General features: G+C 40.3%; 1 protein-coding gene across 1 annotated transcript in view; it reads left to right on the forward strand.

Annotated features, from left to right (window-relative positions):
* Positions 1-26,111, forward strand: part of FOXK2 (forkhead box K2) — a 45,339-nt gene that overhangs the window by 12,427 nt on the left and 6,801 nt on the right. The window contains exons 2-6 of the mRNA XM_088065367.1: positions 18,313-18,507; positions 21,070-21,217; positions 21,661-21,807; positions 24,559-24,752; positions 25,547-25,722. Of these exons, the coding sequence (XP_087921493.1) occupies positions 18,313-18,507; positions 21,070-21,217; positions 21,661-21,807; positions 24,559-24,752; positions 25,547-25,722 (860 nt within the window). The remainder of the gene's footprint in view (positions 1-18,312; positions 18,508-21,069; positions 21,218-21,660; positions 21,808-24,558; positions 24,753-25,546; positions 25,723-26,111) is intronic.

Consider the following 26,111-nt stretch of genomic DNA (forward strand, 5'->3'; position numbering starts at 1 on the left):
GATAAAATAAAAAGCTGTTAAAGTTTTAAGTTTGGGGGTAGTGTTTTAAAGTTATTTTGGCTTAATAGTAGCTGAAGGAAATATTATTTATATTTGTTTATGTGCATCCTTTGAGTAAGCTGCAGTGTTGCTGAAAAGTGTGCCATAAATTAATTGAACTTCATCTGAAGAGCTGGAAAAGATGGTTACATAGAATGCAAAATAACCGTAGTGTGGGAGAGTGTGATTTTGAGTACAGGGAAAAGAAACTGAGTAAGGTGGTTTAATCAAAAATGTTGGTTGTAAAAATCAGGCTTTTCCACAGTTTTTGAAATGAAAAAAGATAAATCCTGATGTTGTGGAAGTGAACCTGGGACACGGCTGTGTAGGAATATGTGATTGGGGTCTCTGGGGGGCTCAAGGAGGCAGGGTGTGTTTTTCATAATTCTCACAACACTCAGACTGATTCCATTCTTTTACTGTAAGGTGTTGGTGTGCCTCATCCCCAAGGAAACTCTTGTTTCTGCAACAACATCTGATATTACAGCGTTTGGTGGTTTTCTTGTTCTCCATTGAAATTCCTTATCTGGAAAGTCAAAGTAGTTTAGGGTTAATTACCCTCAGATAAATATAGGTAAGGCCCAGGGGGGTTTTGCAGTGACACTGCACTTCAGTTGGGACATCCCTGGGCTCAGCTGGGGAAGCACTGGTTGCTGCATGTGTTACACCAGCACAATTTTGTCATTCTTGTGACTGTTTTGGTTTTATGGGAGCTGCATGTTCCAACTTTCCCCAGGAGATGTAAAGAAGATAATATATACAACTGCCCTATGTTTTTATAGGGATGTTTTGTGGTAAATAAATTGCTGACTGAGAACATACTGACAGCAAGGAGCTGGACTTAGCAAGTTCTTCACTCAATGAAGGAGACTTTTATTTTTAAATCCGAAAGGTCCTTAGATACTTGTGATGGTTCACACCATCTTTAAGTCATTAGAATAACCCTCTTAAAGATGTTCTAAAAGGAGACAGGATTTGACTTGTGCAGGTAATGATTTAATACAAAAATACAGAGGAAAGAGCAATCACTCTGGGGGATTTAAAAGGAAAATACTGCATGATAGGTATTAAAGAGGAAGTAAATGGATCTAATAGTAGCTACTGGTTTTGGTGCAGAAGGGGCTGATTTGGGCAGCAGAGGGGGTGATCCCCAAAGCATCCTTGTGTCAGCTGCAGAAGCAGCATTCTTGTACAGCTTTGACAGGAATGGAAATGACTGGAGAAGGGAGGCAGAGCTGGCTGCTGCAGACAGCAGGTGTTTGAAGTTGCATGTTTGAATTCCATCTGAATCAGGGTTTTTTCCCCCCTGTGTTCTGGAGTCTTTAAAACATCACCATTGCATTTCAGTGTCATCTGGGCCAAGGGTGGCATCGTGTTCTGTGTTGCTGTGTTTGAGGTGCTGAATGCACAGAGGAGCTGTGCACAGTTTCGAAGAGTGCTGAGCAGTTCAAATGTGTGCCTGGATCCAGGCACAGAGTGGCCTGGAGGAGCCACAGACACTACAGTAGTCATTTTATGTAATCTTAGATAAACTGAGTCTGCTGCTTTTAAAGGTTGCTTCACACTACCACTGGTTATATTTAATATAAGCTCTTGAAGTGAGCTAGTGCCAAGCAAAGCATTGTTTGGAGTATGGAGAAATAACCTGTGAGCCAAAATTAGCCTGTGTTCGTGTGGAGTGGTGTGTGTTTCGTCAGGGCTGCCCAGATCATGTCGTCCCTGAAGGCAGCACATTTCAGCTCGAAATGTTTAAGCTATTACAACATGGAACATGCTGGTGAGCGGTGCCAGTAACATACGCTGAACATATGACCAGCACATGCCCCACTTCAGCCTAGGCCATGAATTATTTACTTTTTGTTACAAGCTGTTTATTTTTGAGAGGTTTTCTCCCCTCTGTCAGTATCAAGCACTGAGCCTTTTGTTTCTTTTTTAGTTTTGTTTTGTTTTTTTTTTAAATCTTTTCTACTCTTGCTGTTGATTCTGTATTTCTAAAATTCTCTGCTGTGTTTACCACCACCCCCACCCTTACTTTGTGCTTATTCTCTTAGGATGCCATCCCAGGTAACTCCTGTGGTAATGTCATTGAAACTGTGGAGACCAGTCTGATTATTTTCAACTTGTGATTGAGAGATAAAATGACCTTACACATAATATTTTGGGACTTGGTCTATATTCATTAGTTAGCTGTGATACCTTTCTCTGTGTCAATTTTTCACTGTTATGTTTCACATCTGTGAAATGGCAGGGCTTTTCCCTCATCCCTTGTCATCTTTGGTTAGATAAATGATGTGAAGCAGACACTCCATAGCCCTTTTCTGATTTTAAACTGATTTTTGATGACAGCTCAAGTTCCCAGACTGCTTGTGACTCTTCATTTGCAGCAACTCTGTGCTCTGGATTCTGGTACAAAATGAGTGAGCACTGACCCAGAGTGATGGGCTGGGGAGCTCTGGAGAGCAACAATTGATAAAACTTTAATGTACATACAAATATACTGCATCTTTGCTGTGTGTTTCATAACATTTTAGGGAGTGTTACCCCTTGGATGGGATCAGGCTCGATGCAAAATTAATTTGACTTGGTGAGCTTTTCAGAATGAATCATCTCGTAGTTATTTGTGTGCACTGTAGGTAACAGGCTTAACATTGCATACTTCTTTATGTAGATTATTCTTTTAAATTCAGTTTTCTCCTGGAAGTGCATTGAGTTAAAGGATATACTGTTACAGAAGGCTTTTGCTTCTCATTTTAAGTATGTTGGTAAATTAGATTTTTCAAGCATTTGCAGTAATTAAAAATACTCTTCTCAAGGTTCCTGTTTTTAGAAGCTCTTTTTTTAACATTCACATTAAATCTCTACAGTAGTACAGGTTCATTAAAACAGCATTTTCTCCTTGTTTTAACCATACCTTTCAATAAAATTCAGGCCCAGCAGATAAACTGTAACTAACTCTTCGGTTTCTAGGTTAGTTAAAACAAACTAATTGGGAGTTAGAGCTGAAAGAACCATCCTGTCCTGCGTGGGAGCTCTGGTGTTCACGTTGTGTGCTCAGTCAGATTAGTTTACTGGTGGGCCTGAAAAACAATCCCTGGGAAGAGAAGGGGAGAGGCTTGGGATTAGTTTTCTGTCAAGTCAGAAGTGCAACTTTTTCCATTACCAAATGGGAAGTTATTAATATAAGATGGATAATGTGGTTTTATTAGCATTTCATAGAATCATAGAATCCTTTAGTTGGAAATGATCTTCAAGGTCATTGAGTCCAACCATTGACCCAGCACTGCTAAGGCCACCACTAACCCATGTCCCCAAGTGCCACAGCCACATTTAAATCATTTAAATCCCTCCAGGGATGGTGACTCCACCACTGCCCTCAGCATCCTGTGCTGGGGACTGACCACCCTTTCTGTGAAGAAATTTTTCCTCATATCCCACTTTAACCTCCCATGGCACAGCTTGAGGCCATTTCCCCTTGTCCTGTCCCTCGTTTCCTGGGGGCAGAGCCTGACCCCCACCTGGCTGCAGGTCCCCCTGAGCCCCCTTTTCTCCAGGGTGAACCCCCCAGCTCCCTCAGCTGCTCCTGGTGCTCCAGCCCCTTCCACAGCTCCGTTCCCTTCTCTGGACACACATCAGCCCCACATTGTCCTTCTTGTAGTGAGCGTTCCAGAACACTCCCAGGATTTGAGGTGTGCCCAGCACAGGGGACAGGCACTGCTCCTGTGCATGGCTGGTACAGGCCAGGTGCCATTTGCCTTCCTGGCTACTTGGGCTGATGTTCAGCTGCTGCTGACCAGTCCCCCAGGCCTTTTTCCACAGCAACCTCCCAGCTACTCTGCCTCAGCCTGGATCACTGCAGGGGTTGTTGTGACCCAGGTACAGGAGCCAGCACTTGGCCTGGTTAAACCTCACAACCATTGGTGTCAGCCCATGGATCCAGCCTGTGCAGATCCCTCTGCAAAACCTTCCTGCCCTCCAGCAGAACACCATTCCCACCCAGCTTGGCATCATCTGCAAAATGACTGAGAGTGCTCTCAGTCCCCTTGACCAGATCATGGACAAAGATGTTAAACACAGGTCAGTGTGACTCTTGGAAGGTCTTAATCTTTGTGGTTCCTGAAGCTGTCTGCAGGGCAGCCTGGGCCAGGGACTGGCCACCCTTTCTGTGAGGATATTTTTTCCTCTTATCCAGCATAAACCTCCTGGGCACAACTTGAGGCCATTTCCTCTCTTGTCCTGTCCCTCACTCCCTGGGAGCAGAGTCTGACCCCCACCTGGCTGCACCCTTCTGTCAGAAGGTCCCCCTGAGCCTCCTTTTCTCCAGGGTGAGCCTGGAGCCCTCCTTATGCTGGCTCTGGCACCACTAGATCTCTTGTGGGCAGGTTCTCACACTAACCCTATTTAACCCTATAAGAACACTATTTTCTTACAAAACATTGTTTTGGTGGCTTGGTTGGTTCTATCACTGAGGGATTCAACAAGCAGAGGTGTTCCTGGCCACCCACTCCCCAGGCAGGAGAGATCCTTAGTGCTTCTGGTCGTGGCTTCACAGTCACAGATGTGAGCTACAAACCTTGGAGTAAGAAAAACAAAGGAGACCACTGTGGACAATGAAGTTGGACTGGAAAAACAACAAAGCTGTGCTGGTGCTATTTTTAGTAGGTCCGAACTGTTTGTGTGGTTGATGGTTCTCGTTTTGCTCTTCACCACAGACGGATCTCCAGACACAGATATTTGATACGCAGTTTCTGTAGTCTCTGTTAAACTTTGTGTTTTGTTTTCTGAATCGTGATGAAGAATTTGAGGTTTCTTGTTGTCTTTCAAGCTCTCTGTAAGATGAAGGTGTTGTGTCTTGTTACCTTTGCAGTTCTTGGGGAAAAGTCACTAATTCTGCTGGTACTTTCATAGAAACTGACTGGTGTTTTCTCAGGAGAGTGAACAAAACTGAGTGAAAGATCTAATTTATAAATGAACTGATTAGTGCTCATAAGGCCTTCCTGATGTGATTCCTGGTGATGATTAAAGGAGTGGTAGTTTAAAAATATCTAATGCATCTTTTTGACTCTGTAAAAAACATAACAAACAAACTTGTGCATTAAAGTTAACATTTAATGAGCAACTTGTAAAAAATTGTGATGATTTCTTATTTTGAGAAAGGATGTTGGAAAAACTACACTTTCATACAGACTGGTTTTAATCAACTGAGGTGTCTGTTATCTTAGTTTTTAGTTTTTCTGCCTTAAAGCTTTCATGTTGTTGTGTACTGGGAGGGTGTACATATTACTAAAATGCTATAGGTAAGGCCATGATCATGCCCTCCAGAATTGTTAAAATATCTCTTAGATTCGTATTTTAGTTATCATCTCCATTTTTGCCTTGCTTTTCTTTAATAGTATTTAGAATATTAGTCTTTTACTTTTCCACATGGATATTTTTAAGTGTCTAGGTCACCCTAGGACACTAAGATTATAAAATAATTAGATGTATGAGTTAAAAACAAGGAAAATGGACTCCACATCTGTAGCAGTATTTGCTGCATCTTCAGTATTTTTGGCAAGTTTAACTTTGGGGTCACCTTGGTTATTATGGGAAATGCCATTTTTTTGTGGTGCTTCTTATACTGACATAAGGATTGAAAAAAAAATATATTTTCAGGATAAAAGGTTTTTGTCATTATTGTTAGAAGTGTAGTATAATGCTATTCACATACAGGAAGATAGGAAACACTTTCTGTAACTAGCACATCTTTCTGAAAATGGAAATCTTTCAACTATCAGTTGGTTCTTAAGTGTAAATGGAAACATGTTAATTTAAGTGCTGTGGAAATTAGTGTTTGCAGTTCTCTTTGTGCAGCAGCATATGCATTGAACTCATTTGCATCTCTTCAGCTTTGCCAGACAAGGAGATTCTGCAGTGGAATTTTGAAGTAATCCAGTGACTGCTGAAATTGTTAAATATGCCATCCTGAGTTGGAATCTCACTACAAAAAAATTGTGAATTTGTAGCAATCAATATTTATGCATGACAGAAATGTAATTTTAACAGCAAATGGTATTCTGCTAGAGGGAAAATCAGCTTACAGATGTGTGAGGAGTTTGTAATTAATAATTTGGAGGATTTTTTGTTCTATGGCTGTTTTGACAGTTCCATTAAGGGGAGATGCTCAGTTGATAAACTTGGGAAACCCAACTTGGACAAATGTCACTTTTCCAGGGAGGGGGAAAGTAAGACACCTTGCTTTATCTGCAGCTCTGTGTAGGAAAGCTTTGCAAGTTTCTGCTCATGCAGTGAAGTTTAATTGTTTGAGCAGTTTGGCAGGATCTTCCTCTGCCTAAGGACCTTTCTGGTGTTGATTGCAGCTCGCTTTTTTCAGCATTTCTATCATTTCATAAACTTAACTGCATGAATTTATGTGCTTGAAGGAAGAGTCAGATCAATATTAATTTTTGTTCTGGAAGTCTTTAGCTGATACTGTGTCAGTTACTACCAAACAAAGTTGCTTTGGCTCTGGCTTGTTTCACAGAATGACCTGAGGTTAAAGTGAGTGAAACAGTGTATTATGTACTGGCACCATTTTTTTCCTTTTAGATATTCTGGTTTTAGAAAATTCAATGGTCTGGAAGAGCTAAATCACAAAATGATAATAATAAAAAAAGGCTGGAATTTGAAGCTAAACCAAAAGAAGCTGCTCTCAAGACATGGTTTATTCTCAGAAAACGTCAAATTGGGTTTGGTTCACACAACCTAAGGAGATGTTTTTGTCATCTCCCTCCAGCCTGCGTTCTTTGTTGCGTGGGATTGATCTGGTCATTGTGGATTCCAACCCTGGCTGCAGGAATGTAGTTAAAGTAAACCCAGGCTGAAGAGTGTACAGCTGTGTCCTTGATTTACATAGGACAAGAAATAAAAAGTGAAAATAGTACTTTCATCACTAAAACAGTTTGGTTATTGAAAAAAAAAAAAGAAAAAGAAATAAAAGAGAAAAAAAAAAAGTCTGGTTGTTTCTGGCCAATGAAAGATTTTTCAATTTCATTCTGTTGGTGTAGGGCAGGGTAGGAGTATGGTTAATTAAAAGCAGCAGATATAACACAGATAAACAAAATGAAAGTGAGTTCTTCAGTGTCACCAGGGATAGGATGTGCCCTTGCTGTTGAACACCTCCAGGCGTGCATTGCAGGGATGTTTTTGGGTGCTTCTGCACAGGACAAGTTACAGGAGTGAGTAACACTTGTAGTAAACCTGACAGCTGTTTGTCACCTGGAATGAGGAACTCCTTGGTACTAAAGAAAACAAATGAAGAATCCTTTCTCTCCACATACTTTTCAGTATTAAGATAGAAATTTTAGCTTTTTCTTCTTTATTTTTTTAATTACTTGAAATATTGCCTTAATTTTCCTCTTGTTCAGTAAGGGGGAAAAAGTCTTGCTTCTCACATACATAGGAAAAAGAAAACCTTCAGTATTTAACTGTATAGATTTTAATTAGAATGTATGCATTCAATAAGCAGTTTTCATGGTATAATAGTAAAGTACTGATGAAATGAAAGTTCCTTTAGCTCTGTTTGGGAGAACGTGATACATGGCTGAAAATCTATGTGTGTGTGGGGTACTTTTTGTGATGTAGGCTTCACAGCCACGACTTCTGTGCTTCTTAAACAGCTCCTCTTGTGCAACAAACTCTGATTGAGGTACTTCAGTCTAATTTAATGAGCTAATCTCCCTTTTCCTGAAGAGATGTCTCTCACCTGATGTTTTGCCTCTTAAAGTGGTTGTAGAAAAAGGAAGAATTGGGGGATGATCCAATGTTTTAAACAAAGATTGGGTGTTGGGAAAAATATGTTCTGTTCCCAACTCCACTGCTCATTTGCCAAAACGACTTGGCCAAGTCACAAATCCGTTTAATCTGTTTTTGAAAATGGGAATAATACTTTATGGGCAGGCAGATGATGAAATTTCAGTGCTCTTTTCCAGCAGTTTTTATCAGGGAAGAGCTTTGCCTTGTCTTTTAAAACCAATCCCATGGGTTTTGAAGGGGATTACTTGGTGTGCAGGGTGAACTCTAACTCCCTCCCTGCTCCCTGTTTTTGAAGACTGTCAATGCTTTTTTTTCCTTTTCCTTCAGGCTTTCTTAAATACACTGTTCCATTAGCACATGTGAATGCTGCTATCCCTAAACTTTGGTGTGTCTCAGAGTTCCAAACCCACTGGATCTCCCAAGCTGTGTGCAGAATGTCAGTGTTTTCTAGTGAAAGGGACAGCAGTGGCTTAGTTATAGTTAAGACCTTGAAAGTAGCACAGAAATTAGTTGTGGAAGCTTATCTTTCTGTATGAGTTGAAATCTCAAGCTTTCAAAGAGAATGGTTAAAACAGGTGCATATTGTGGGTGTTGTCTTGTGTAATATAAAAACACAGCTTTTAAATTCAAGTCTCATGATATCTTTTTGAATCAAGATTAGACTATGAGGTGGTTTAAACTTAATAAAGCATCAGTAGACTTCTACATTTCAACTTGAGTAGTTTTCTGCTGAATCAGTATATATCACTGGAGATGCCAGTGGCTCCTGGAAGCAGGGAACTGGAGTTGTGCTGGTTGGGACCAGAGCTGGTGCAGGAGGCCAGGGAGAGCCTGCCCTGTTTGGAGCACAGAGCTGTCACATCCCATGAAACACCCCCGAGGTCGGGCTTTTATTGCAGAGAGCCTGGTAGGAACCTGTGCTTGAGGAATCTTGGTTTGTATTGTTCATTACTTTAGTAAATGTGTTCGGAGTGGGTTTCATTTTGCTCAGTGTTGGAGAGGTGTGAGTAGGAGCATGGGTGTATGTCTGCACCTAAACTCTTTCAACCAGTGCAACACAGCCATCGCTAGCCCTGATTCAAACCACTTCAGGCTTTTCCTTTCTGTGTCAAAGGCATCATGAAGTGTGTGCCCATTTTCACTCACTTTAGATGACAAACATGGGCCCAAGTTGATGCTTGGAGACATTAATCCCTTGCCTCATGTGGCCGTGCTGTACCCTTTCCTTCTCTGTGCTGGTGCTTCAGTACATGACAATGATTGGCCTGTGTTCTCATGAAAACTTTTATTGAGTCTATTTTTTTTTTATTCCTGGACAGATTTCTACTTGCGTGACTCTCTGACTGGTTAAATCATGTCTGTTGTTTTTATTTGCTTTTATCCTTCTGTACTTTCCTGCTGCCCCTAACACAGCCCACGATTTGAGAACTTGGCATGGTCTCAGAACAGCTCAGGAGGAGGAGTGCTTCTTGAGGGATATTTTCCAATAACAACGTGCTTAGCTTCTTTACTTTGTGGCTTTTCAGACTTTTTGGTGTTTTAATTGGTTCTTGAGTGTGCACACAAGTGACAAAGGAACCTAAATTTATGTCACACTGTGGAGCAGTCAGTGCATAGAACATTTCTAGATGGTCTGCACATTCAGGAGAAAAGTTTTAAGAATTTGCAAATAGAAGGAAAATTAAAAAGTTGTTCAAACAAACATTCTGGAGAGCATGGTTTATAAAAAAAAATCTCAATATAATACAAAATATTGATTTCTGTTAAGATGCCCAGCAGTAACACCACAGTGAAGGAAATATGGAATGGCTCTTGACCATCAGACATCTTTAGGTAGGCAACTGTGAAATTTAATTAATGCCCATAGCTGTGTGAGAGGAGGGTGAAAAAAGCCTGTTCTGTGACCAGACAGGCAGATTTAGGGGGGAAATTAAACACTGCTGTCTACTCAAAGTTCGAGTTGGTAGGAAGCAGTTTTTGTCATTCTTCAATGGCCTGAGTTAGTCATGGATTTCTGTGTCAAATAAAGGGTTATGCTGCTCTTGGAAGCAGAGTTCTGCCTTGAAAAGCTCATCTAAAATAAACTTTGCTTCCTTGAATCAGGAATAATCATTGTGCAGTCCTACCTCAGTGGGTAGCTGCTCTCTTGGTAACGATTAGGAAGTTTGGGCATAATTTTGCAAGGGAATGCAGGTCTCTGATGAGGTAATAAGTGAAGGCTTTTGTTACTAAAGTAATGTATGAGTCACAAGTGCTTTTTTTATGATTATGCTTGCGTCAAAACACATCATGACAGCACTTGTTCACTGTACTCCTCCTACTGCTTTAATTGTAAGGAATGTGAGATGCCAGGAACTGTCTGTTTGGCTCCCAGCAGTTCAGTTTGCTTTGCTGATAACTTTTATTTAACACTGATTGATATTATTATAACCTCAGTGTTTCCATATGAACTTTTGCACCCCCATGAGTACCCTGTGACTGAGACCGAGGTGTCAGGCACTTCTAAGCATCCAACTTCGTGGTAAAGGATGGAGTGGGTTGTTTTTGTCAGCTTTGGCTCAGCTGTGGTTGTAAATCCTGTGCTTTATGGCAAGTTTTGAAATGGCATTTACAATCATGGAGAAAGTTGGAGCTTGCATATTTATAGTTAAATGCAGTTATCTGGAATGAAGAAAAAAATTATAATTGATGTCTGTTTTCCTGTTGCAAGGGTTTTGTTTGTGTTTTTTAAGTAGGAAGCTGTTGTGTTATATAGAGTGATGTATGTTGGCTTTATTGAGACTGTTTGCAGTTTGGCAAAGGTAGAGACATTCAAGCTTTTGGACAAATTTTAAATTGTTTTTATAGTTCGGTAGGAAATGTAGAGATTGAGACCACACAACCTGGCTCTGCATACAGCTTTTGTGTACAGAGATGCTAAACACCCGAAAATGCAGTGTTTCCATAGGCGGAGTTTCTTTTGTATTCACAGGCTGGGGAGCCTCAAATTCCAGAGGCATTACATGAGCAGTTTTAATGAATTAGTGTCTGGTTTTCCTGCAGCAGATGTGACAAGCAGCTTTATAAGCTGCTTCCCATCGATCGCTGTTTTTCAGCTCTTTTGTGTCTTTCTTTTGCTCAGAGAAAAGCAGGGAAGAGCTCGGTTTCTACAGTAACTGCTGCCTACACTCCTGCCTGCAGGCCAAGTGCTTTCTCAGTCCTGCAGCCTGTGCAGGGCTACTGCATTGAAATTCTGTAGGTTTTGTTTGGGTTTCTGGGTTTGTTTTTTTTTCCTTCTTGCTGGTTTAAATATTTTGCCCTTTAAGAAAAGAGGAGAATGCAGTGAAAATTTGTGATTTTGAGATAGATAGTTTTAATTAACCACAGCACATTGCCACGATTGTAAGATAACCTGAATGGTTTTGCTGCTGATCCATAGCGGTGTTGTGTGGTTGGTATGGAAAGAAAAGATATCCTGGCTACTGAAACAAGAACCTTTGAAAATCTGTGATACTTTGTGAACACACATTTCTGTAGCGTAATAATGCAGGGGAGGAGTGAGATCAGCTTCAAGTTGTTAATAGAATCCTTTACGTTTGCAGCAAAATTTGCTGTAGTGGAACAACTCCAGTATGACTTTTCAGTCTGAACTCTTAAATAGGCTTCGAGAAAGTGCTGTGAACACAGGGTTAAAAATTCCCAGTTTGTCATGATGTCAGCTCTGTGAGTGGGAACGAGCTGAACACCATTTCAGATGGGGTCATGTGTTTATTACTCCATTTATATTTGCTGCTGGTGACTCAGGAACGTTCCTGTTGTCGTCATCAATATTCTGCTGTCATAGGGTCATTTTTTGACGCAGGCTGGCTTGTTCCAGACCCTTCCTGTAAGGAATATCAACCAACAGCTTCACATACTTCTTATGCACTTGTTTAAAACATGAGCAGGGAAGTCTGTAACCGAGGTTTCCCATGGGGGAACCAGTAATTTACAGCTAGATTGTATTTCCAGCCTTTGCTTACAATTTGCTACAAGTGTTTTATTGGCCAACTTGAATTAACATGAGGCTGCAGCAATATTTCATCACTTGTGGTGCTGCATAGATCTTTGCTTTTGAATCTTAAGAGATCAGAGACTGGAGATGGATAGATGGATCAGTGATCTTGCTCTTTAGGGTGTTTTCCATCCTGTTAGATGGCACTGTTTAAACAGCGATGACACACCTGGAAAAAATACCCAAATCTTTGTGAAGACAATGCCCATTGCTCAGAATAAAAAATCTAATTGCTGGTTTAAAAATCTCCCAGTGTTTTGTTCCTTATGGTGTTAGAGGTCGAGTGTGCCTCGAGCCTTCCCAGTTTCTGTGTGGAGGACATGCTGTGCAAAGATTGATCTTTGGGCCACAGAAATCAATTGCAAAGGATACAGGGAATTAAGGAACACGTGTGAGGTCAGGATTCAGTCCCCAGAGAAAAAGCTGCCACTCTTTAAAGGGCAATTGCTTTTTGGGTAACCTCTAGAAGTGTCCTGACTAGTAATGGCCAAGCATAATTGAATGTAAATTTATGGTAAATTAGCCACATCACAACTTATTTTCAAAGCAGGGAGGAGGAGGAGGAGGAATCCATCCCACCACAATGGATGTGGACATGGCCCTGTAGGAAGTGCTGCCATGTTCTGGGTGCCATGGTTTCTCACAGGCTGTGGTCAGCTGCAAGCAGGAGGGCATCAAAAATGTCCTTTCTAAAAATTCTACTAGAGGAGCTGGGATTTTTGTTACATTAATATAAATTATTTTTTTTTCATCACCAGTCCCCCATCAATGGAGAAAACCAGATACTTCTATTGCCAACAATGGAGAAAGGTTTGCAAATGCTACATTAAAGCTAAAATCTGACAGGAGCACAAGGTGGCACCTCATGTAGGTGAACAAGCACCTACAGGGACAAATTACCCATTAAGAAAGTTATCCCTGTTTAGGATTATAAGAAAATCATTATAATCTGACTAGTTTTATACTGGATGACTCTTTTTTCGGTGTATCCATAATAACTTTTCCTATAATCTTGGTGTTGGCACAGTGTTACAACAATACTTTTGTAATGTAATCCTAGAAAAGACTTTGTAAAACAAATATCTTGACAGTTATTTCTGTTTAAAGAGTCAAGACAATGCCTAGTGCAAAAAATTGTGTGGTATTTTCTTAATAACCTTTATTAGTAATCATTTAGTGCTGGGAGTTTTCAGGAGGCTACTCAATATATATGACTATTTGGGTGGATTTATTTTAATATTTTATTCTTTCTATTGATATTATTTTATTTATTTTAATTATTTTAATTAAAACTTTAATTATTTTATTAATATTTATTATTTTCTATTTTAATAATCTTTGTTATCAGTATGGAAGCCCATACTTTAAACTGTTGGGTACTTTTAGATTATCTTGAAATAAAAGCAGCAGTTCAGTTTGTCTTCTTAATAAGTTTTAGGTTTTTTGATTCTTTCAGCTCTAAAGGCGACGACTCTGTTCCAGAAATGGACTGTGGTATTGACTTCCAGTTCAATTAAACACAGCTCAAAGTCTTAAAAATAAATTCTGGACGTGAATAATTCAGTATGCCTGCTCTTGGTGTTGGGCAGTCAGAAACCTTTTGGTAGAAAATTCAGACACTGAAATATGTAATCATACTTCAATTTGTTGAGCTTTTTTCAGTTCCATGTTATTTCTAGTTGTACTTTTTAAGACTCATCTTTTAAGTCTTGTTTATTTAAAAACCATTTAAAAACCACAGCCACATATTGTTTAATCTATAATTAATATCCTATTAATCCATTGTGATGGAATCAATAATAAATGAAGCAGCAAATGGAGAGAAGATGAAATTGGGGTCCTTGTGCTTTCAAAGTGAAATTTACCCATTAGCAGGAAGTCAATCAAATTGTGATTTCCAAGCACCACGTTCCAGTGGGCACTTGCTTGAATGGATTTGCTGCTGGAATGCTCAGGGCAGAGGGGAGAGGCTTAAGGACCTTGATTTAAATTAATTTTTTTTCCTGGAGAATCCCAAGAGTGGATCTTAGTGCAGCCTTGCCCTGCCTAACGAGTGGCTGTAGAAAGCCTGGGGCCAGGCTGTGCCACCAGGCTCACAGTTTGGGCACAAACAGCTGTAGGAATTGCAGAATTTGTACCTGTACACATGAGAAAACTGTTCACTGCTTGAGAGTGTAATTAGAGGAAATGAGCTGCCCAACTCTGTATTTGGAAAGCTTCAAAATTTGGAGAGACAAAGCCCTGAGCAACCTGATCTAACTTGGAAGTTACTCTGCTTTGAGCAGGAGATTGGGCTGGACACTTTCAGAGGTGTCTTCCAAACTCAATTTCTCTTTAATTGTGTCTGAAAGATGTAAAACTCAATTTTTGCTTGACTTTTGAAATACAAGTATTTCAAAAGTGGGCCTGGGAGTGTGCACTGTAGGTGATAAAGTGTCAGTGTGCACATCTTCTCCCAGAGTATAAATAAATTAATTGGTTGTGAGAGTCATTTTTACTGGAGCAAGGGGAATGTTTGGGAAGTAGATCACAAGTACGTAGGGAAGAGGAATTAGAAAATGGATTAGTTTTGAATCTCCCTTCCATGGAAAGGAGACCACAGCTAGAAGTATGGTGAATTCCATGATTTTTTTTTAGTTCACTGATCAAAATAGGAGAAGGAAGTACAAATAGTATCATCTCAGGCTGCTAGGCTGTTAGAGAAAACTGAAGTGGAAAAGCTGTTTTTGGTGGAGCAGATGTTGATAATGACCTCTGCTTCTCTTTGTGGGGAGTTAAGTCTGCCCATGTTCACCTTGAAAATGATTGAAGTCAAAAAAATCGACACAAGCAGTCTCCCAGATGCTGACTGGGTTCTTTTTTGAGTCTTGGCTTTTTAATGTGAAAAGTTGAAGCTGTCCTTGGTTCTCAGTAAATCAACAAGAGTTCAAAACCAGGCATCTTGTTATTCTTTTAGATCTGTTTAAATCTCAGGAGGGTTTTAAGTTAACAGGGGTTCAGTATCACAGTCGGTGTGAAGGAATTGAGCTGTGCAGTTGTTACTACCATGACTTCAGGGGCTATCACTGCTGAACCCTTATAATCTATTTGAATGTAAAATCTGGAGGTGCTGATAAAAGAACCTGCTGATCAAAGTGGCATGGCAGCTTCTGTCTGATTTTGGTCCTGGTTCTTAGAAGGCAATTAAACTGGAATAATTCAAAGGATATTGAGGCATTGGGTGTCACAGCAGGGTTTATGTACAGGGAAGAAATTGAATTCTTCTGCTGTGTTTTGGTTTCCCTGATAAAGACAGGATGAAATTCCTCCTTCCCAGTCAGATGGTATTTTCACACAGGCAGAACTACAGAATTGCTGAGGGGAAGCGAGAAAATATTGGAAATACAGATGTGACAAAACCAGACTTTGCACAGTTTTTACCCCGCGACACTTCTCTGGCACCCTGCAAAGTTCCTAAATTGCAGAGGTCCTGCCTGGATCAGCATTGCTGTGTTTGGCTGGGAACTGCAGATATAGAAGAGTTGTCTACAGAATAGTTTGAGATGATGTGATGCTTGTCTGTTTTCCAGTAGTTAACCCACAGTGAGCCTTTTTTTTTAAATTTAAAGAAGAATAATTGGGGTAATGAGCTGCATTTTAGTTGTGACACCTCCTCTGTGTTCCCTGGGTTATGCAGTGACTCTGTTGTGACATTCACCTGGACTTGTCATCAATAAATGTACAAAACTGCTTTATTTCTTGGGGATGCTTGTGTAAGTGGGTTGTCTAGATGAGCTTCTCTTCCAGCAGCCATCCTGTGGTATTGTGTAACTGTTGTAAACTTCTGAACAGTGAGTAAAACCCAGTTCAGCTTGTTGAGGGCTAAATGTTTGATGAGGTCTCTCCCTGAGGGTGATTCTGTGGTTTTTCTTTAGTTCATTGTATAACTAAAGAATATGCCAAAACCAACTTGATTCTGATCAAATTAGAACATGTTCTGTACTTTGATTTTGGATGTAAATATAATACATTTGCATAACTGCAATTTATTCAGGAATTCTGTTGGTTAGTATACACTCTTTATTCTGCTTTTGGGCTGAATTCCATCTATAAAAATATCCTTCTATTAAAAAAACTGTTTGCAAATATGAATCAATCGACAGATGTGGTCTTTTGATAATATTCAGGTGTTTATTGCTCTAACCAGAGAGGGATTTGTAAGTACATTGTATTTTCCTTTACTTACACCGGCCTTTCAGGCTCAGCATGGGAAATGTAAACTGCACAGAGGAAAACCTCTGGGTTTTCATGTCTATCAGTTCCAAGTTTGTTTGACACAGGTTTGTGTAGAACTCTGGAGTCCCCCTGGTTGGTGAAAGCTCCTTTGTTTAGGGCTGCTTTTTGGGGTGTTTTTTCCCAACCTTGCTGAAGATTTGAGAGCCCCATGGCTGTGCTGCCGCCTTGTTTGCAGAGAAGCCCATGGGGAGGTGATGAATTCACGGCTGCAGTAGGGTAAGAAGGGAGATCTTTTAATATATGTATGTCTATATGGAATATCAGAGGAACTGCTGAGTATTCCTTTTCTGCCTTTCCATCTTCCTGGTACTTGTGTTTGAAGTTGTGGAGATGCGCCTCTTCCCCATCCTCACCCTGGTGTGGCACGGGAGGACTCTGGTTCCTCAGTGCTGTGCACTGGGGTGGTTTTTTACCAGGCAATAAGGACTCTAACCAAGGAATTAGCACCTAAAGCCATGTCAAATTATTCCCATGTTTTTGTTGAAAATGAGTTGAAATAAATTTGGTACTCTTTTCTGTTGTCACTAAAAAGACACAAGCGCAAAATACTTTCTACTGGAAAAAGCGAATAAATGAGTTGCTACTGAATATATTAAAAAAACCCAACCCAGAAATTGGTCCATTTAACTTCCTTTGCTGAAATGCCTGTGCAGTTTTTTGGCATAGATTCTGTTCCTAATTTAGTACATTGAGCATGTTTCAGAAATAGGTCGTCTGTTAAATGCGGACACGGTCCGTACTCAGAAGTAAGACAGAGAGAAAAGGAAGGTCACTGTCAATTCTTTCTCTTTTTCCTGATCCTTGAGTGTAGATTGTAGGGTAAAAGAACCACTGTGGTGCATGTGGCAAGGGACATGGTGAAAATCAAATGCTGCCTTTGTTCTATAAACATCCTTAGATTCATTTTAAGATATGAAAGCCAAAACACATGAGAGTTCATTTCTAAGGCTACTCCGCAGCTGAGCATTCCTGCCAATTCTTACATCACTTTTATGTTTAATATATTTTTCCAGAGAAATGATCACTTTTATTTACAGTCTGTATTTTGCATTCATAGCTCATTTCTTACCCCTTGTTCCAGCCTGCGCCTCTTTCCTTTCTGTATAAAACTAGATCTGCCTAGAAGCACTTAAAAGCAAAACAAACCCAAACCCCAACATTTTGTGAGTTTTGTTTCTGGGTATAGTGTCGTTGGAAAGTCCTTTTCATCATGTGGGAGGTGTGTAAATGTCATCCTGTGTTTAGTGCTCAGTGTAGTCTAACAACTTAAGGATGAGGAGGCAGTGAAGTTATTTGAACTGTATTTTTATAGATTCTTTTGTTATGACAAAATTAAGTTTCTTATTTGCTCAAGATTGAGCAAATTTATTTACTGAGAAGTTAGAAATAAGCGTGTCCTGTTTAATTGAGTTCAATTCTAAATGCTGTGCACAGGGAGGTAGAAAGGGGATTATCCTAAGGTACATTCATTGTATTTTATTTTTCAAATTTTAAACAGTTCCACATTGTTAATTTATTGTTTGTCATTAAATTTAGGTATGTAATCCTTGGTAATACATGAAAATAGGCAGTTTACTGAAATAGGGTCTTAAATTCAGCTCTGAAAAAGGTATTTGAATGTAGTACTAAAGCAGCAGTATACTCTGTAAATGAGCAGAATTAGAATTGGTGTATGTTTAGTTAAATAGGTATTTTAAGAGGAAAGAACCCAAATCTCTTAGACCAGTCTATGAAACTGGTTAGACCTCAAATTGGCCAACCTTCATGCTTCTGATTAATTCTGCTATCATGGACCAACTTGTTCATTTGCTGAAGCCATTCCTTGGCATCATAAAATAATGAGTTTTTGTTTTTAAAATAGCTCTGCTTTGGGGCTACTGCAAGATCAGGATTAACCTCAAGAAATTTAGAGACAATAAAACTGCCCATGTTAGAAAGAATTGCATTTACTTGTATTCCTCTGCAAATGTCAGTTGTTTATTTGGGGATCTTTTTCTGCTCACGTTGATCTCCCTGTGTGATCTAAAATGAAGATGGTCGTGGGTAATTACATAAATACTGTATCTTATAAATTCGAAATGGGCTTAGGTGATAACATGCAAGTTATTCAGAAAGTCTTACATTCTGTAAACAAGTGGCTCATATATTTGTTTGTTTGTTTGTTTATTTTTCAGCTGTACTTTCAGGTTTCCCAGCACAAACATCAAGATAACATTCACAGCTCTGTCCAATGAAAAGAGAGAAAAACAGGAGGCCCCCGAGTCCCCAGTGAAGCCTGTGCAACCCCAGATCTCTCCCTTAACAATAAACATTCCAGACAACATGGCTCACCTGATCAGCCCTCTCCCTTCTCCCACAGGAACTATCAGGTATTTAAACCCTGCAGGTGGGATCAGGGCCACGTAGAGTCAGGCTCAGCACAACTTTCTGTATTTTGCTTTTGAGGTCAAAATTTGGCTGAAGCTCAGCCTTACCTGCCTCAAGAAACCTCCTTTCTGCTGACATAATTGCATGAACAGTCTGTGATACTCTGGTTTAACATGTTCAATGTGTAAGAGTCTGCTCAGGAACCTGGCATTTTTCTTGCATTCCAACAATTTAAATTGCTTTTTGCCTCTTGCATGCTTATTGCAGCTCTTCAAATGAGACAATTTTAAATTACACCATTTTAAAACGTCCTGATTTGCCACTGTTCTCCTGAAGTTTACCATCAGGAAAAATGATGGTTTGGGTTATTATTGGTATGGAAAACAGACTTTTCCTTGCCCTGCTGCTTCTTTGGTAATTGCAGCCCTTGTCCCACCAGTTACTTGTGACCAAACACAATTAAACACAAGCAACCCATCCTCACAAACAGGTAAAATTACTTCATGGATGGAATTTTTCAAAACATTGGAAAGATCAGGAGCAGAACTTCCAAGTCAAGGCACTGCAAGTTGTTTCAGTCATGTACGTGCCTTTGAAAGCTTTTTTGTCCCCTCTCACTTCCTGGGTCTTCACTTGAGCAAAGAACTGCTTGTGCTTGCTTCTTAAAAAGGTACAACTTGTTAATGAGATTTGAATGGAAGCATAATTGACTTCTTGCATGCTTGCCAAGCTCTTGGTCTCTATGTGGGAGTGTTTAATGACACCTGCCTAAATGATAGAAGCTGAGAGAAAAGATATCTAGACTTGTCTGGTTTGCTTTCTTATAAGAATTCAGAGAAAACACATCTTGCCAATGACAGAGCAGCTCACAAATATTTCAGATAATATCCCATCTATCACCACTGTCTTTGCCTTGCTATGAATTTTGTAATTCTCTTCAGGGCTTTCATGCACCTGTTGAGCAGTTTATTACAGGAAAAAAAAAAAAAAAGAAAAAGAAAGAGATGACAGTTTTGAATCTATTTTGAGAGCAAAGCCTGACACTTTCTCTGCAAATCATCCTGTTTTGTAGAAGACTTGTAAACTTGCTTTGATTATACCATATGTGTCGCTTTGTCAATATATGCTGAAGTGAGCAGAGCAGAGGGATGTTGTCAGCTGATACGTGAAAACACAGAGCTGGAGTGACCTATATCTAAAAAAATAAATTAGCTACACATTTTGGCTATAGCCAAGGATTCTTCTGTACAGCACTTAAGAAATGCCATCTCTCTCTTACAGTAAGTATATCACTAGTAACAAATCATTGGATTTATTGGGAAGTGAAGCTTTCATACTTTCAATATATATTGCCAAATCTATAGTGTTTGTCTCCTTCTGTACATTAAAAAGGAGGTAGGAAAAAACTTGAGTGCCCAGGCAAACAAACAAACCTTGACAGATGAAAATAGTTAAAGCTTTAGTGTATAGATCTAAATAACATTGTCTAGATTTATATGTTGTTGATGTTTTGAACCATAGATTCAAAGTTTAAAGATTATTTTTGGAGCTAAGGCTGGTTCTGGGGGCACAGCAGGTGCAGCTATTGAGATTTCTAGTTCTTTGAAATGTCTGAGGACTGCCTTGAAATCACCTGCAGTATGAATTACAGAGAGTGTGTGTCCTTGTAAGAGAGCTGCCAAAATTATTTTGGGGAAGGGGATGGACCTCACCTGCTGATTTTCTTTCCCCTTGGCTAAAAAGAAAGCTTAGAAGAAAATTGTCATCATGCAGCTGCAGTTCCTGTGGACTCTGCAAGGCAGGGGACTGCTGGTAGAAAGATGTTCCAGTTGAATTATATACAGTTTTATTTGTTTTTCTGTGATGGATGGCAAAATGTGAAGTGTTAGGAGATACTTGTTTAGTATTTGGCACCTTCTCTTTTGAGCAGTGTATCTGCTCTGTTGGCCTAATACTGCATTAAATCAGCTGAGTCAGTGCTGATGCATCTCATTTATAGATAATTTTATTATTTTAATACACATACCTATGTGTAAGTATGTGCACACACCTGTAAACACTTAAAATAATACTGGTTTTGATTTAAATGAGAATCAAACCTTTTTTTATCTCACTGCTTGCAATATTTTCCCAAATGTGCAGAAACACTGCACAGGAGAGATGATTTTTTGGGGGCAGACTGAACACAAGCATATGGCAGAAATTCCATGCAGGATGTGTGTCTCATTTCCAATGAGTGTCTGAAAATCTGTGGTTGCTGATGCAGTTTAGGTGGACTTAAGGTGGCAAATCTTACACAAATACATCACAGCCTGATCAATCAGCTGATCCTCGTTGGCTTGAGGAGGAAAGCCTGAGCAAGGTTTCTTCCTGCAGTGGTTGTGATTCCATGGCTGGGTTAGCAAGGCGTGGAAGGTGGTTTGGAATGGAAGCCCTGACAGCCCTTTAGCTGCAGCCTCACAGCTCTGGTAGTGGCTTTGCTGCAGTAAAAGCTTTTTGATGAGACATAATGTGGTGATATACTGTATAACAAAATAGTAGGATCTTCTTTTTATGCTCTACAGTGCTGCAAATTCCTGCCCATCGAGCCCCCGCGGCGCAGGCTCTTCAGGGTACAAAATGAGTCGTGGAATAGCATCTGACCTACATTTGATGGCTGACAATTCACAGTCAGAAAACGACAAGGAAGCTTCGGGGGGAGACAGCCCAAAGGTAAACACAGCTTGAAACCAATCCCAGAAATTACACCTGAACTGAATGGAACACTTGGGATGTTTTGTTTGCTAAGGTGTAAGCACTGAGTGGTAATTTAACATGCCAGGCTTTAAAAACAATGTGTAGGGTTTTGTGATCAGATGTGAGATTGATTGATTGACCCCATCCCCTTTGGGGGTGTGGCTGTGTGCAGTCTCAGTTATAGATCTGTTTGGAGGCTATTGAAAATTCTTTGCTGTTATACATATCTGCAAAAGTTATGTTTTCCTAAAATTGCTAATCAGAAGAACAAAGCTTTCTTAGTTTCTTTTCTGCCTCAAGATTTTGATCATCCAAAAATGCCCTGAGTCAAGTTAATGATGTTTTATGACTTTTGATCTAGTAAACAGTGTGTATCTCTTCAAAGTTTGTTGATGCAGACTTTTCTTGTTTTTGTCCAGGATGACTCTAAGCCACCCTACTCCTATGCACAGTTAATAGTCCAAGCAATTACAATGGCCCCGGATAAGCAGCTTACACTAAATGGAATTTATACGCACATAACTAAAAATTATCCCTACTACAGGACAGCAGACAAGGGCTGGCAGGTAATTTTGATTTCTGGAATATTTTTTTTTCTTACATGTGAGCAATAGTGGCAGCTGTAAATGGTGATGAGCAGGCAGTTGGTAAGCCTCAGAACCCTTCAGAAATAGAATTTGTCAAATGAGTGTGTTGTCTTTCTTCTGATTGTAAGTTTTCTGACAAAGTGGTCAATTCACATTAGTCTGTATTTGAAATACTGCTTTATTGATGGAATGGTGTTCTCTAAACCTCTAGTAGGGATGCAGACACATTTTGGGGAAAGCAAAGTGCGTTTGGCACTGGATTTGAATCCTGTATGCTCTCTAGGAATGGTGTCACGTTCTGTAACTTACAGTTGTGTAAACATCCATGTTGCTATCTTGAGACAAAATTGAGATATTCAATGCTCCAAGTTCAGTTCTGTTTGAAAACAGTGATCTTGCCCTTGCAGCAGGTGAAGGAACAAGTGTGTTATCTGTCATTATCTCACCCTGGCTCATGCACTTTTCATGAACTTGCCCATTCCTGTACTGAGTTGGACCAAACCTTTCAACTGCAGAATTAATTTCTGCTTTCTTCTCATTTTCATAAGACCTGCCTCATCTTTTGCCAGGATGACTAACAGAGTACAAATCAGTCTGGCAGAACCTTCCCAGACACAGATGAAGGCTGTGTGCCTTTGGTGCTGTTCTGGGTGTCTGGGGGGCCCAGGAGCAGAGTTTGCAGGGTCTGGAATGCCCGGAGCACACGGTGCAGTGTGAGCTGTCTGCTCACTCTGCAGGTATTGTCAGGGAGATCAAACTGAGAGACAGACCCTGGATGAGGGGAAAGTGAGGAAGTGTTAACATTGGCTGCACAAGTGGAAGAGTGAAGAATACCAGCCTTCCCTGTAGAGGAAGAGATTTTTAAATATTAATCACTTATTTGTCTTATGGCCTAAATGAAAGCTGGCTCACTCTCCCAAGGTTAGTGGGGAATGTAGCAGTTCCTGGCTGTTTGCTAAGGGTTTGGTTAGTCAAGGACTTGGCTGTTGTGACTGGGAAGTCTCTTTTGTTTCCCTTTCCCTCATAACAGTGCAGTATCCTGGCTGCAGTCATGTTGTTTTAGCAACAAGACTCTGTTTATAAAATGTTGATGTGTGTTTTGCTTCCTATTTTGCAGTACCTTGAGTATCTGTGTAGATGATGTTGCTTTGTGAGCATCATGAACCAACACACACACACACACACAGAGTTATGCTGAGGTAAAGAGCTCTTCCATAGAACAGGGTGTGAATTTGGGGGTGTAATGCTTCCTAAAGCCAAGGTGATAGGCACAGCAGACACTGTGTTCTGGAGTCATTAATCAGCAGCTATTCACAGAAACAATTGGAAAAGCTGAAAATCAGATGCTGCTCAGTCACTGCTCTGCCAGCTTCTACACATTAGGAGTTGGATTGGAGCTCGGGTTACTTAGGATAGCTGTTTCAAATCATATTGGAGGCTATATATGCACATTTTATTCAAAACATAGAGTACAAACACATGTAGAGTGTCCCAGTCCCATACCTTAAGAAACAGAGGTATTTATATCTTTAGCATACAATGGTCTCATTTTGATGAGCATTTGAAGACTCCTCTCTGTGAATTTGTTTTAGCAGGTACTTTTGGATCTACTCCTTTATTCTAGCATATGGAGGAATAAATACAATTTATAAATATGTTCTTGGCATCTTTCTAGTTGTGTTTCCATTTTTGGCAGGGAAAAAGCCATCTCCGGTTTCATCAGTTTGCATTCAAGAAATCATATGTGGTTATCACTGCTTTAAGTTTCCCAAACTTACCATCAGGGTCATGAACTCAGATATTTGAGCAAGTTTTACATTCCCTTTGCAGAATTCTGAGAGCTTTTGTTAACATAAAGCTTTTTCCCATTTACCTCTGTTCCCCCACAAGTGTTTCAAGGTGAATCCTTAGCATCAGTCTCCTCTTGTTCAGTGATATTGAGAGAGATTTGGGGGTTTATCTATGTTAAAAAATGAAAGTAAAGAAAATGAAAAGAAATTCTGTGTGCAGGGCCAAGCACAGATAGAGCCACTTGAGGGTGTCAGCAGTTCTGTGCATTGCTCTAGTGGAGGAGTGGGGGAATGTTGCAGCAAATTGAGGATGTGGGAATGTGCAAAGGGACCGTGGTGACAAAGATGTGGAAGAGCTGGTTCAGGACCTGCTGCCACTTGGTTTTAATTGACACATTAAATTCTTGGCTTTGTTATCGAGACAAACTGGACTGTGGATGAATTCACAACAATCCAGCTGCCTTTGGAACTTGTGTAATTTAGCCTTTTCTTTCTGAGCTGTGGAACAGAATTACCACATAGGATCAGAATCAGTATATGCTGTGTTCTGCTGGCCCTCCTGGGAGGAGCTGGGACACCTGGGGAAGGGTGGTGTACGAGCACTGATCATTTTTATTTTTGTTTTTAACACTGCATTCTGCACAAGTATTTGTAGTGTTCTAAACGTTGGTTTCAATCACCGTGTTTCTCATGAGAGAATGAAATAAATGGGATTCTTGTTATTTCCAATTAGCATACTGGGTTTTTAATTGTTGGGAAAGATTTGACAAATGCAAGTCCTTTCAGGTTGATGGCACTGCTTGGTAGTGCTCTGAGTTCTGTTAAATTAAGGAATTAAAGAGCTGAACCCCGAGTCTCCTATAGTACAAACTGCTGCAGTAGGCCACATTCTGACTTGGAAAAGTTATATGAATTCTACATATTTTTTTATGTTCCATAGAATTCAATACGTCACAATCTCTCTCTGAATCGTTATTTCATCAAAGTACCACGTTCCCAGGAAGAACCAGGCAAAGGCTCATTCTGGAGGATAGACCCTGCCTCTGAAAGCAAATTAATAGAGCAGGCTTTTAGGAAAAGGCGGCCTAGGGGAGTACCTTGCTTTAGAACCCCTCTGGGACCACTCTCTTCTAGGTAAGGAAAACCAGATCAACAAAAAGACTATGGCTGTTGTTTAATCTTCAGGCTGCTACAGACTTGATAGCTTCGGATACACTCACAAGTTTAGTAATTTAATTTCATCCAGACTCAGTGTTTGAATTCTGTGTGTTTCATTAGGAGGCTGCCCCATACACCAGGCTTGTGTTTATTGCTTGTTTTTAGCAGTAAAGAACTCGGTTACAATAACTAACTATCAGATTGTTAATGTATGCAAGCCTTGCTTTACCTTTGATGGGTTTTGCAGAATTAAAATTTTAATTTCTAACTGCCATCTACTGGATTTTTAAAAATGTTTACAAAGAAAATTCTCAGATACTGGCTACCATTTTATTGACCTTAGAGATGACAATTGTGTATTCAGTTTGATAATGTTCGAGCAGAATTTGTGATGGGGAAATACCTGGGTTTAAATTATTCCCTCTGTAAAGTTATGGCCTTTCTGCTGGTGCAGATCTTTTTCTACTTGCCTTGTAGCCTCAGATTTGCTCATTGTTCTTCTCCACCAGAAGAAATGTTCATGTTTCACAGATTTAGAGTCTCCCCAAGAAGGCATCCAGCCACTTCTTCTCTGTTAACTGTACCTGGAGTTTGCTTTTAAATTCCGTCCCTGTTTAACAGAAGCTTTTTAAAAGATCCAGAGCTCTGGGTTGTAGCTGTGCCCTCCCCTGCTGCTGGCAGTGTGTTTTGATCTCATTAGAGGAAGGTCATGGGCTTTCACAGTTCAGAAGTTAAAACACATCAGCTGCTGCTTTCATTTCTAACCACAGAAGTGCCCCAGCTTCTCCTAATCACTCTGGAGTGTTGTCTGCACACTCCAGTGGCGTCCAGACCCCCGAGAGCCTGTCCAGGGAAGGGTCTCCTGTCCCGATGGAACCTGAGCCCAGCGCCATCCAGCCAAAACTCGCCGTCATACAAGAAGCGCGATTTGCACAGAGTGCCCCAGGTGAGGAGCCCTGAGCTTGGCACTGGGGCTGGGGGGCTGACACCAAAATATTGCCAAGACTTAATATGTACACCACAAATGAGTGTGTATTTCACCTGTTGACATTCAGAGCAGATCTGTGAGGAAATCAGAATCAGGCAGGGAGGGTCTGTTTGAACACACGGGGCTGTTGTTACCTGGGGCTGCTCCAGAACCTTGGGTCGTGTTGTCACTGAGGAGGGGCTGTGCCTCTGTCCTGTGTAGGACTTTGCTGTCTTGTAACAGTTCTCTTGGGAAAAAACCCAAAATGTAAGGTTGTGTGTGTTACAGAAATAAGGAAATGCCCTTTCACACATCTGTGGTCATGTCATTCTTCCAGAGTTGAGGGGAGATGAAAGAATTGGAAGGAT

This window comes from Pseudopodoces humilis, chromosome 21, assembly GCF_049639895.1.
Source record: "Pseudopodoces humilis isolate 2021_Gansu_Grassland_sample_001 chromosome 21, ASM4963989v1, whole genome shotgun sequence".
In the NCBI taxonomy this organism is placed as follows: domain Eukaryota; kingdom Metazoa; phylum Chordata; class Aves; order Passeriformes; family Paridae; genus Pseudopodoces; species Pseudopodoces humilis.